Source organism: Cinclus cinclus, chromosome 1 (assembly GCF_963662255.1).
Source record: "Cinclus cinclus chromosome 1, bCinCin1.1, whole genome shotgun sequence".
Classification (NCBI taxonomy): Eukaryota; Metazoa; Chordata; class Aves; order Passeriformes; family Cinclidae; genus Cinclus; species Cinclus cinclus.
In genome coordinates, this window is record NC_085046.1 from 22,968,247 (window position 1) to 22,980,656 (window position 12,410).

Here is a 12,410-nt window from a genome sequence, read left to right on the forward strand (position 1 = left end):
TGCGCACCGCGGAGCGCGGTGGGCGATGGGAAGATGGCGGCCGGCAGCAGCGGTGCCCCGGGTGCTCCGTGCCGGCACCATGCGCAGCTGGGAGCCTGCGAATCGCGCGCCAAGTACCGCGAGGGGTGGCGGCCGCGCGCTGTGAAGGTGCTGGGGCGGGGGGCAGTGTCGGGCGGAGCTGCTGTGGGTGAGGGAGCTGGGGGGCGGCCTGGCCTGCGCTGTTCCCGGGGAGGCAGGGAACAAGGCCTTGGGCCTGGCGTGCTGCGCGGCAGGAGCTTCTCGTTACTGTAGCAGAACTGCAGATTTGGGTATCTCTATGTGCTCAGAGTGTGCAACGAGCTGTAGCGTGGCTGGCGTCAGAAAGGAACCGCTAAACTTGGAAAGGACCTCTAAGTCCAATCCGGATGTGTTTCCAGCCTCTTGACAGGAAGTTGTAGAGAGCGATAAGGTTTTCCCGAACCACCTTTTTTCCAGGGCGAGCCTCCCTCAGCTCGCTGAGCTGCTCCTCATCAGACCTGTGACCCAGAGCCTTCACACCAGCTCCGTTGCCCTTCTCTGGACATGCTCCGGCAGCTCAGAGTCCTGGAGAGAGAGGCCCTGAATTGAACCCAGGATCTGAGGTGTGGTCTTACCAGTGCAGGAACAATGTTCACTCCCTGCATGCACGCATAAGGCACGTCTCTTTCACTGTCACCACCCTCCTGTAAAATTTCAAACCCTCCATACTTCATGAAGTCTCAAAGCTATTAAATTCTTTTATTCTTCCAAGTGTACACGGTGGGACAGAGAACAGAGAGCCTTGTGCCACCACAGACATCCAGCCATCACTGGGCTCTGGAGGGATACATTCAGGAGAAACAGTATGGATGTCCCAAGTGTGGAAAAGAACTTATTTGAATCTCTTCTTCCTGGACAAGAAGGAGGTAGAAGGACACTCCTGTCCCCCCCCAAAAAAAAAAAATATTGCATAGCAAAAGCATCAGGTTCCTTCAATCACTTGCTCCCAAAATAATGTAGGTGGGAGTATGCTGGTGCCACAAGAAAACTTATGTAACCTGCCTGTGGAGACTGTTTTTTATAGTGGAAGTTTAAGAGTTGATTTCCCAAGCATTCCCACTTTGTCCAGATTTGGTTTTTTTTTGAGAAATACATGTAACTTATGCAGTCTTAAATGTTTGTGTTTTGGGTTGAATTTTTTATTTTTAACAAACTCAGAATAAATTTCATTTGATCTCAGGGATGAGCTGCCTAGCTGTCTGTTGTACTTAGTGAGCCATCAAAAAGCTTTGCTTAGAGTGTTAGATGACAGTCACTACACAAAGCAGAAGAGAATGGCTGGTTTGGTTTTTAACCTGCTGGGAGAAGACCTTGTTTGTCTCAGCATCCAGATTTTATCTGCGTGTCTTAAAAACGTATGCTGTTGGATCTCTATGGCAAGGAGACAGCGCTGCACATACAGGATTTATCCCAGGGAATTGGAGTAATTGTTTTTAAACTCCCCCGTGTGGAAAAAAGCAGTTTTTCTTACCTGCATATCTTCTCTGCCTGTGAAGAAGTCTGTTTTTTCAGTGGTTTTTTTTTTTTTGTATTTTGACAGTACCTCCTATGAACTGGTTACTAGTACATCTTGCATGAAAGTTGGCCAGAGACTTAAGAGATTTTACTCAGCAACTGGCAGTAGTACTCTGACCTTGTGCAGAAAAGTCAAGTCTCATTTGTGTTCTACTATGCATGAGAGGCTCAAGTTCAGCTCTTGCTCGGTGATGAATAACCATGCACATACTGCCCTGCAAAACAGAGTACATAGGGCTTTTCAGCATTCTGAGAGAATTTGGAGAACAACAGGAAACATGGAGAAAATGCCTGCCTTTTGCAATAAAGCGAGAAAGGGAATGTTTTTGAATAGTCTTTGTTTTTGTTTTTTTTTCAGGTGTACACTATCAACTTGGAATCTCGCTATTTATTGATACAAGGAGTTCCTGCATTAGGTGTTATGAAGGAATTAGTTGAACAATTTGCATTATATGGTGCCATTGAGGAATATCATGCTCTAGATGAATATCCAGCAGAGCAATTTACTGAAGTGTATCTTATAAAATTCAAAAAACTCCAATGTGCAAGGTATTGGACAGGGCAGTATCTGCCTCTTGCTGTCTTAATCTTTTACACCTTCTGTGTTTGCAATATGTTAAGTTTCTAGAGAGCTAGAGTAAAATTCTCAGTTTTGTCAATACACTTTAATTCCCTTCAGGGTGGCCAAGAAAAAAATGGATGAACGAAGTTTCTTTGGTAGTTTGCTGCATGTGTGCTATGCTCCAGAATTTGAAACAGTCCAAGAAACTAGAGAGAAGCTGCAGGATAGAAGAAAGTATATAGCAAAAGCAACAAATCAAAGAGGTTTGTGATTAAATTTCCTGTAAAATGTTAATGTTCTTCAGGGCTGGGTGGAGTTTTTGCTAAAATGCCCCTTAAAGAAAACACTTTTTACCTACCTCTTTTAAAGGTGCTATAGTGTGTTGACACTGGCCAGATGCCAGGCACCCACCAAAGCTGCTCACTTACTGCCCTCCACAAACTGGACAGAGGAGAGAAAATTTAACAAACAGTTCATAGGTTGAGACAAGGACAGGGAGAGAGATCAGTCATCAAATACCACTGAGGGCAAAACAGGCCCAACTTAGAGACATAAAATGAATTTATTGCTAACAAATGAGAAGTAAAATAAGCCCTTACAAACACCTTCCTCCACTCCCCCTCCAGTTTTACCCCAGCAGTGCAAGGGGTCAGGGAATGGGGTTTATGCTCAGTTCATCACCTGTGGCTTCTCCTACTGCTCAGGGAGAGGAGTTGTTCCCCTGCTGCACCGTGGGGTGGCACAGGAGACAGTTCTCTGTGAACTTCTGCAAATGTGAGCTCATCTCACGAGCAGCAGCTCCCTGTGACCTGCTGCAGTGTGAGTCCATCCCATGGGGAACAGTCCTCTCCAAAGTGCTGCAGTGTGAGTCCATCCCATAGGGAACAGTCCTCCCCAAAGTGCTGCAGTGTGAGTCCATCCCATGGGGAACAGTCCTCCAAGGACAGGCTGCTCCAGCCTGGGAGCAGGGTCCCTTTCTCCACTGGCATCCTGCAGGGTCACAGCCTCCTCCCAGGCATCCAGGTGCTCTGGTGTGGGGCTCTTCCACGGGCTGTGGGTGGATCCCTGCATCCCCCTGTGATCCTCCATGGGCTGCAGGGGCACATCTGCCTCACCGTGGTCTGCACCAGGGGCTGCAGGGGACTCTTGGCTCCAGCACCTGGAGCACCTCCTGCCCTCCTTCTGCACTGACCTTGGTGTCTGCAGGGCTGTTTCTCTCACGTTCTCGCTCTGCCCTTCTCTGGCTGTAGTTAAAACTGCACAGCCACTTATTTCATTTTCCTTCTTAACCTTTGTTACGACCATTTCTTATCGGCCCAGCCTTGGCCACTGGCACATCCATCTTTGGAGCCACCACAAATTGGCTCTGCTGGACAGTGAGGAAGCTGCTGGCAGCTTCTCACACAAGCCACCCGTGTAGCCCTCCCACTGGGCCATGCAAACCCAATACAGATGCATTTTAAGTATGTTTACAGGAGGTATCTCTCAGTATTTAGAGAACTATATCCTTTTCAAAGTAATTTTTTTGGCTTTGGTTAAGGCTAAAATAATGAAATGCTTACGTGTTAATAATGAAGTATTTCCTTCACGTTTTGTTTTCTTTAAAACTTACCAGGAATTTAAAGTACTGGCAGGAAATTTGGGATCACACTTTGACCATTGTTGCAGCCTCCTCAGGCATGCCAAAGGGACAGTTTTGGAAGGAGGATGACTATAACAGAACATTCAAAAAAATTTCTCCAGCCCACATCTTTGCACTGGGGGAATGTTAAGAATGGATTGTGTTTACAAAGGCTCCTGTACCACTGAGTTCCCAGGCAGCAGTGAAGGCAGGGCAAGCTGAGGAATAAGCAAAGAATGAGCACAAAATTCTCTCTTGTGCTCACATACTTGGGTATCATTTTTCATTGTGTGAGGATTTCTAAAGGGATTAACCCACTGATTTTTAACATCAAAACATCTGGGTTTTTTCAATGTTACAAACTGGCAAAGGCAGTAGACTGGAAAGCTTGTTTGAAAGTTGAATTTGTTATATTTGAAGCTTAAAAAAAAATCACAGGTACTGGGAGTCAAATAGCATTGGTATTGTTTCTGCATTTTTATAGAAAGTTTTGTACTTTGGTTTTAGAACTAATAACGACATGAAATGTGAAGATGCTTCTTTGTTTTTGTTTTAAAGATTGCTTTGTGTTAAGGAAAGTAGAAGGCCCTAAAAAGACAGCCTCAAAGAACTCTGAGCAAGACTGTCCATGGAGTACATCGGGATCACATGTAGCCAGTAACTGGGATCCATCCTGCTTTACAAGTTTTCCTGGGGTATCCCACAACACAGCATACCCATCTGGGAATCAGAATCAGAGCCTGTTAACATCTCCACACTATGATAACAATTGTGCTGAAATTCCTGGGTACTTTGGTCAAAACACATCTTTAACTCCAGGTGTACATCCAGGAGGACATACTCCACCAGCTTCTTTAATGCAGCAAAGAATGGTTCCAGCTTACAATGGAATTGACAGGTTTATGCCTCGTACAACTCATCTGCAAGAACGTAAGAGGAAGAGAGAAGAAGGCAGCAAATTTTCCCTCATTGGAACAAGTGAGGACAATACTGAAGTTGTTATTGGTCCACAACTACCAGAAATACCTAAAGTGGATATGGATGATGAGTCTTTGAATACTTCAGCTACATTAATTCGAAATAAACTGAAAGAGGTATGGGTTCTTAAAGTTATGATAGTTCAAACATAGGTGCTTGTTATCCATAAAATTAGTGACTCTCTGATGGCTTTATTCAGCATTTACTCATTATCAGTTTATCTGCCACTTAAAGCTAGTGCTCTTACTATTTAACTTTTCCACAATCTAGAATATTGTAGGCAGTTCTACTCCAGACCTCTTACACTACGCCTGGGAAAGTGTAAATGTCAGTGCATGATCTTACATGACTTTTAGTAAACCACTTTTTTTTTCCCCCCACATGTGAAGGCATGTTAACTTTGCACATAGTCCTGCTGACTCCAGTGTGCTACTTTTATTTGGTTACTGGAAGAAAAATAATGGAAGTCAGAGTTCAATGTTTCTTTGCTCCAACATTCCTTATGCCATCAAAAGCTGTACAGAATCACTATTTTCATGCTGAGAAGCATGTGTTAAGCTATACATCCTTTTATGGAGGATATAATTATCAATATGTAATATATAATAGATAATATATCAATAAGCAGGTCAAACATTCCTGATAGAACATTTCATTTACATTAAGATATGAAAAAGCTCCCTTGACTAACTAGATTGATTCGAAAGTGCGTATCTTATAAATAAGCACCCTTTCTATTAAATTAATTTTGAAATTACATGTCCAAACGCATGCTTCTGCTTTCCCTTTGTTCCCTGAAATAGATCTGAGTTTATAAAGCACATTAAACCTTGCTTGAAAACACCTCTGTTAGGAAGATGGGAGATGACATATGTAATACTATATCACTGACTATCTGAAATCAGTTTGTGTAGTTAAATACAAAAAAAGGTGGTGCTAAGACTTAGAAGTTTCATCTCTCTTGTGTTTAATTCTGCCTTTGGTGTTACTTTTTGCCTCTAGTCAGCAGGAAAATTCAATACAAGTGTGATGATAATAAATTCCTCCCAATATTCATATCTTGGAGATGTAGTCTTACTCTAAAATGAGCATTAAAAAAGTAATGGTTACAGGTTATTAATTTTTTTTCCCCTCCAATTTAGGTAGCAGATTCTGTTTCAACGGCTGTGGAAAAGCCAGAGAGCAGCTCAGCCAAACCACTTGTAAAGCAGAGAAGAAGAATATAGATGCTGCTGGCAGCATCTTCTAATAGTTCTTTTGTAAAGAATATAGTTTGAAATACATATTTTTATGTAAAAAATAAAACTTTCTTTATACTGTATTTCCTGGTGATTCCCTGTTAAAGATGGTGTCAGTTTGTTGCTTGGAATGAAGAAACCAATATACCATACCTCATATTGTAACATTTTATAAATCACAGAAGAACTCTATTTAGGTAGAGTTACAGAAGTAAATTAATTTATTCAATAGCTTTAACAGCAATGAAATACTGAAACTTAGGAGCAACTTGAAACTATTACTGGTTTTACTATATCACAAAGAATGGTGAAGATGAAGACCCCTGTTAACAGTATGCAGCAATGGAGTTACAACTTGGGAGTTACTATTTAGGAGTTTCCCGGAAAATTTTCTGTTCAAATGAGATACTGCTCTGTTAAAAAAAAAAAAAAAAAGAGGAAAAAGGTCAATTTTCAGAAAAGATTCTATTTAGTCAGAAAAAGTACTGAACTGCGTATGTAGTGAAGACTGTCTCTTGCTTTTTAGCTTAGAAAAGGTAAATCTACACCATCAATGGTGTCCAGCATTAATTGGCAGACCAGCCAGAATATTCAAAGTTATAACTGAAGGGGAAATTAAAATTTTAACTGCTCAGCAGTAGGAGTGTGTCACCAAGGAATGATCTGGCAATGAATGATGTAGGGCAAGAAGGCCCAGCTGCAGAATGAGATAAACTGGATGGAAACAGTAATGCTAGATACTGGGATGACACTGTAAAGGACTGATATTTCCCTTAGTGATGAAATTAGTATCTGCAGCATTGTGCTGCAACAACCTTGGAATGGGAGTGCTCAGGAGCTACCTTTGGGTAGTGGAACTGGCCCTGAGAGGATGAACCCAACACTGGCCTAAGATGCTCCATGCTGCCATTCACAGGATTAGTGCAAGTGTCTGTAGTAGTGCAGGTGTCTGTAGGGAATTGGCTTGTGCAGGTTTTTTTTTTAACTCAAGGTTAATGTACCTTTATGTCTGGCAAACATGGTCCAAAGGCTTCTAAGAGAAGGTTTTCATCTCTGACTGCTTTTTCAAAGTCTGTAAAAGAAAGCTTGCCATCGTGATCATGGTCCTGCAAAAGGAAGGGAACACTTCAGCAAAGGATTACTAATTGTAGTTTTGTTTAACGGGTGTTTAAAGAACATGGATTCTATTTTTAGTTTGATTTGCAAATTGGGGGTCATCAGTTTCTGCTCAGAAAAGGTTTGTGTGACTTGCCTCTACCTAAGGCAAAAAGGGTGGGATTGAAAAATTGAAAAGATAGGTTAAAATAAAAGGACTTGGGATGCAAGACCTGGCTTTAAATTTTTGACCACCACCATGGAAGGGGAGAGTATATATCTTGATTTGATTAAAATATTGACAGACTGGTCTGATATTCTAGATTAAGCACTGTAAAACAAGCTTCACATTAATAACCTTGAGTTTAGTATTACATAAATTGGATAAAGACATTTCATGATCAGTTGATAAAACACAAATATACTTACAAATGAAGCTGCTGCAGATGCCTGCACTGATGGAATAAATGCAGCTTACACTTTCGAGTTTTCCACTTCTGACTAGGTTTTTGCTTTGACTGGGCATGCACAGATGTGTATGCACATATACACATGCAAATTTATACATAAAATGTATAGTACATTCACATACTAAATTAATAGTTTCGTATGAGAATACTGGACAGGGACTCATTAGATCTGGTTAGATTTCTGTCTGTCCTCAGGAGACTTGAAGAATCCCACTGTAAATAAGACACCTTATTTTGTTACTTCATGGAAAGGTTTTAAGTATCAGTGAATGTCTGAAAGAGCCTCAAGTATCACAGTAAGTAAGTACTTGCCATTTTCTTCAGTGCTATCTCTACCAAGTCCTTAACTCCTTCATCAGGCTCTTCATCTGTTGGTTGTATGAGAAGGCTGTTTTTCAGCATTTGAAACATTTCCTCTCTCGAAATGTATCCATCACCATTCAGGTCATAAATGGCAAAACAGACTTTTGAAATACAAATAAATTTCAAGTTAATTACAAACTATAATTGCATACCATTTAAGCTGTTACCTGTAGACAGAAAATGTGACCTGTACATTCTACATTATCAATTGAGCCAAATTTACCATATATGTGCTGAAACACTCCTGGCAAACACTTGTGACAGATAAAACTGCATCACTACATGTATCTTCTATAGTGCTTACAGCAGGAATGCATATTTTACTGTTTGTGGTTGTCCTGACACACTGAATTGCATCCTGGGCACACATCCTAATGCTCTGACACCCCTGACCACTTTCCAGATGAATTTATATAATGCAATAGGGATGGCTAATGATGCAACCTGGGAACTATGGAAACCACACACTGTCATTCTCCTTTTTCTATTGTTTTTTTTTCTTTTTTTCCCACCCCACATGTCCTATTTTTTTCCCTGCTGCTTAAAATTCTAGAGTTCTTGCTATTTTTTCTCATCCATCTTTCTCTATCATTACTGTAGAGGTTCTCATTACCATCTTACAGTATTTCCATCTATGCTTTCAAGCTGAAGAACTCCTGGATCTAATGCAACTGCTACTGTGTCCCCACTGTGCCAGTAAATGAATGTTGGTACTGGTCTTGCTTGGTTTGAGACTGTTAATTAGCCAAAATCATGCTAGAGATTCATCTGCTTCTAATTTTGTGTGTGAATACAAAAATATGTATTTTGTTAAAAGTGTAAGCTGTAGAATAAACTACAGTTTAAATGCAAGATTTTGTAAGCAACAAAAGAAGGTGGTGGAGGTGGTAACAGCAGTTTACATAGAAGAAAATCCCTCTGTCTCAGAGAAGCCATTTCAGAACTCAGTTTCATTGCATTAAACTATACAGAAGAACACTTTTCAATTACCAAATATTTTATAAGAGTAACTACTAAATCATAACAAAAGCAATGTGCTATTTGTTATTAATTCAATCATTACTACTAAATATCAGCATACAGATCAATCTTACATTTCATCTTCTCTTCCAGTGTCCCCCGAAGTAACACTCCTAAGCCTTCCACCCATTCCACCACAGTGATGCAGCCATCATTGTCTCTATCAAAAATGCTGAACACTAGGAAGTGTATTTAGACACATTTTAAATTTATATGATAGGGAAACACAAAAAAGGGATGTTTTCTTAAATTCAGTAAAATTATAAATTATCTTTCTTCTTAAGATGTTTGCCTGCTTTCACCAAGGTAAGATTACCATTCTTGACTCTAAGATGTAGCAGTGAAAGGAATTCTGCCTCTCAGTTTACTGATCTTCTACTCCAGAATCCTGCCTGGTAAGATTTTGTTTGATCTGTTGCCTTCCTGACTTAAGCTACAAGAAGTATGCTTCTATGCAGATGCAAAGCAAATAAACCAATATCCCTTAAAGGATAATTCTGCATACAGATTAAAATTTAAATTACTAAATTTTTGTCTTGGAAAATCTTGGACAAAGTAAACCTAGAAACAATATATATTAAATATACAAAGAAAAGTAACCTCCTGTCTGCCATATAACAAAATATTTTCCCTTCCCTAAACAACTTCAATCTCACAGCTTCACTATTCATATAGCCTGTAATATAATAATCCGAGATGGAATTCAAAGCATCTGCTATCATCTATAATAATTGGTATTTTATAATATTAATCAGCAAGTTGGCTAAAGGAACACTTCTCCATGCAGAGCCAAGCTTTTCTGACTTAGAAGACAACAGGTTTGCTTTTGTGAACTGAAATCAGCCCCTTTGCACGTAAGCATTAAAATAATTTTTAAGAATGTGTAAGGTAATGTGAGGTATCTTCTAAGGCACACTTGACTTGCTGCATAAAATTGAAGCAGGTTTTTATTTTATGGCATGTAAGTAGCTCTCCTGCTAGAGATACGGAGAAAGTTGAACCAAAGGGTGGCTCTTGGCAGCCCAAGACCGAAAGAATGGCAGACTCATGCCTGCTCTGCATGCTCCTCTACACACCTCTACATCACAGATCATTCCTTCGACTTTCAGTGACTGCAAACATGTCCCTTGTCACCAGTCTGTGAAATCACTGTATTTTCAAGGGGTTACTTGGCTCATTACTCTCGCCTGTTGGTACTATCTGCCCTTCAATGCTGTTCACAGAGCCTCTATTCCCAAAGTTATTCGCTGTAACAGACTGTCTTCCTGCGACTTCCCGGCCTGAGCTACAGCTGTCGCCCAGCAGCGACCGCAGCTCCCGGTGGAACCACCGGAGAGAAGAGGAAAGTGACGCTGTCCTCTTCTGTCACGACACTACAGCGGCTGCGACAGAAACACCTACAGGGCAGCACAGCTGTCTCTGGCTGGTCTGCCTCGAACTGGAGAGCGAGCTCTCCTGAACTAAGGGAAAACTGTAGCGCGTAAAGAAAGAAAAGATGCCATTTTCTTAACAGCTCCCGAGCATTACCCCTCTTTCGCTGTCCTGGGCAGGACGAGACGGCGCTGCTTGCTATGGACACACTCGCCAACCCTTGCGCGGCGTTCAGAGCCGTGCGCCCGCCTCACCTCGGTCCAGCACCACGTCGTCCGTCATGCCGAAGGCGCTGTGCAGGGTGTCTCGGAACACGGTGCGGTCGAAGCCGGCCCCAGCATAGTCGCTGCTGGCCCTGGCCACCAGCGTGTCGAAGAGCTTGACCAGACATTCCACTTCGCTTTTGTTAACTGCCCGGCCCGAACACAAGCAAACACAGGTTGTAAATTAAGCTGGTAAAACACGAGGCGGGCACAGGGTCACGAAGCCAGGGCCGGGACACCGATACCGCCCCCCCACCCCCGCGCTGTTCCCAAGGGGGCGCCGTGAAAGTGCCTCCCGTGGGAGGCGAACAGGGCTACAGAGGATGAGCACGGCAAGACCGGGAGCGGTGCGGCTCCTGCAGGCCGGGGGAGACTCACAGTGCTTGGCGGATCGGGTCAGCGAGTCCACCAGGACCTTCACCCCCTTCCTGCTCATGGCGGCCCGCAGCGCTCCCGCCGCCGCTGCCCTGGCAACGCGGGCCGGCCGGACAGAAACACGCACAAAGGCAAAAGAGAGATCACGTCTGAACACGCCTTCAAAAAAACTGCAGCCGTAAAAAAGAAAATAACTGCATTTCAAATTTCTAAAAATGTTTGTGAGGAAAAAACGCTAAAAGTTAAATACAACATAAAATAGCGCTTGTTCATCTGCTATCAGAAAGCAAAAGTATATTAAATTACTCATATTCCGACACTGCTTGTTTTCTGCTTTGTCCCCCTTCTGAAACTTGGAACGTGGGTGTAGGTGCCACCCAAAACCCCGGTCGCTGTCTCACGACCTCGGCGTGGGCACACAGGGAAAGCTGAAGGGCTGGGACCAGCCTCCACCTTTCCTTCCGGAAAAGGGCATGCAAGAGCAGACTCAACGCATTTGTTAAGATATTTCAAACTGAAGCAGCTCCCTTTCGGTACTTTTAAAGGAGCTTGGTTGGGAATGGACAAAGCCCGTAAGGCCCTTAAGCGGCTGCACCCTTCCCAAGCATGACAGCAGCACTCGAAGCCTACAGCTGAGCAGAAAAGTCACACAATTAAAACGACATACCGGCTTAGGTATTTGGAAGACTGGGTCTCATTTCCATTTTTATTTCTTTCTGTGGCAGGTGGTTGTGTAAAAGTCAGGTAAGGTATCACACAGGACAGAGCATTTATACTATGGTTCATTACAGGTTCTTTTACCAAAACTGCAACACCGCAACTTAAAAAGAAAACAACCCCAACAAAACTAAACACAAACCCCAAATTAAACCCCTCTGTTCACTGCATATCACCTTTATTTTAACCTCACTGACAACAGTGTCTAGAATTGGTAACATCAAGTCCAAGAGTATAAAATAATTGGTGAAAATATTACTATTGTTTAGATGCACATTGCTGCAACTCAATTGTATTTTCCCAAGAACTTGAAAACAATTTCTCTGTACAATGGCAATATGAAATTATCTTTCTCCCAAAGATTTTAGTTATGGTTTTGCAGACTAACAATCAATGTCTTAAAAGTCCTGAAATTATTGGGAACACAACATTTGAAACATCTGTATGCAATGGAGGTAAGTTCTAAATTAGCACCTGTGCAATGGAAAAAAAGGGGTAGATCAAAAATACAACCTATATTTGACTACCTGGGATGTATGGGCATTTGTTAAAGGCTAACAGAAGGCCCAGCAATCAGTATTTCAATGGAAGATGGAGTGAGAATTTCATGTAAACTAAAATCAAATGGTTGCTCGTGTTTGCTTGTGGGCACATTTACTTTAAAAAAGCTTTTTTTTTCAGTTATCTAAAGCAACAAAACTAAAGTAAAACAGCTTTATGACTTAGGTCAACATTCTGTAGCCCTCAAGTACAAAAATATAAATA

At 42.0% G+C, this 12,410-nt stretch overlaps 2 protein-coding genes across 4 annotated transcripts; one reads left to right on the top strand and one right to left on the bottom strand.

Moving 5' to 3' along the window:
• The first annotated feature begins 33 nt into the window (after positions 1–33).
• Positions 34–6,054, top strand: RBM48 (RNA binding motif protein 48). Of its 3 annotated transcripts, none has more exons than XM_062507835.1 (5): positions 34–147; positions 1,931–2,121; positions 2,252–2,397; positions 4,314–4,849; positions 5,876–6,054. In XM_062507835.1, the coding sequence occupies exons 1-5, from the start codon at positions 34–36 to the stop codon at positions 5,957–5,959; spliced, it is 1,071 nt and encodes a 356-aa protein (XP_062363819.1). In that variant the 3' UTR covers positions 5,960–6,054. The 3 variants fall into 3 exon arrangements, with proteins under 3 accessions (XP_062363819.1, XP_062363837.1, XP_062363828.1); XM_062507853.1 differs by lacking the exon at positions 34–147 and adding an exon at positions 591–620; XM_062507844.1 differs by lacking the exon at positions 34–147 and adding an exon at positions 790–923.
• Positions 6,055–6,135: 81 nt separating this feature from the next.
• CLXN (calaxin) lies at positions 6,136–10,995 on the bottom strand. Its single transcript, XM_062507865.1, has 6 exons — positions 10,932–10,995; positions 10,545–10,700; positions 8,994–9,098; positions 7,849–8,000; positions 6,973–7,077; positions 6,136–6,384 (listed from the first exon to the last, which is right to left on the bottom strand). The coding sequence occupies exons 1-6, from the start codon at positions 10,987–10,989 to the stop codon at positions 6,337–6,339; spliced, it is 624 nt and encodes a 207-aa protein (XP_062363849.1). The 5' UTR covers positions 10,990–10,995; the 3' UTR covers positions 6,136–6,336.
• Between the last annotated feature and the right edge of the window lie 1,415 nt (positions 10,996–12,410).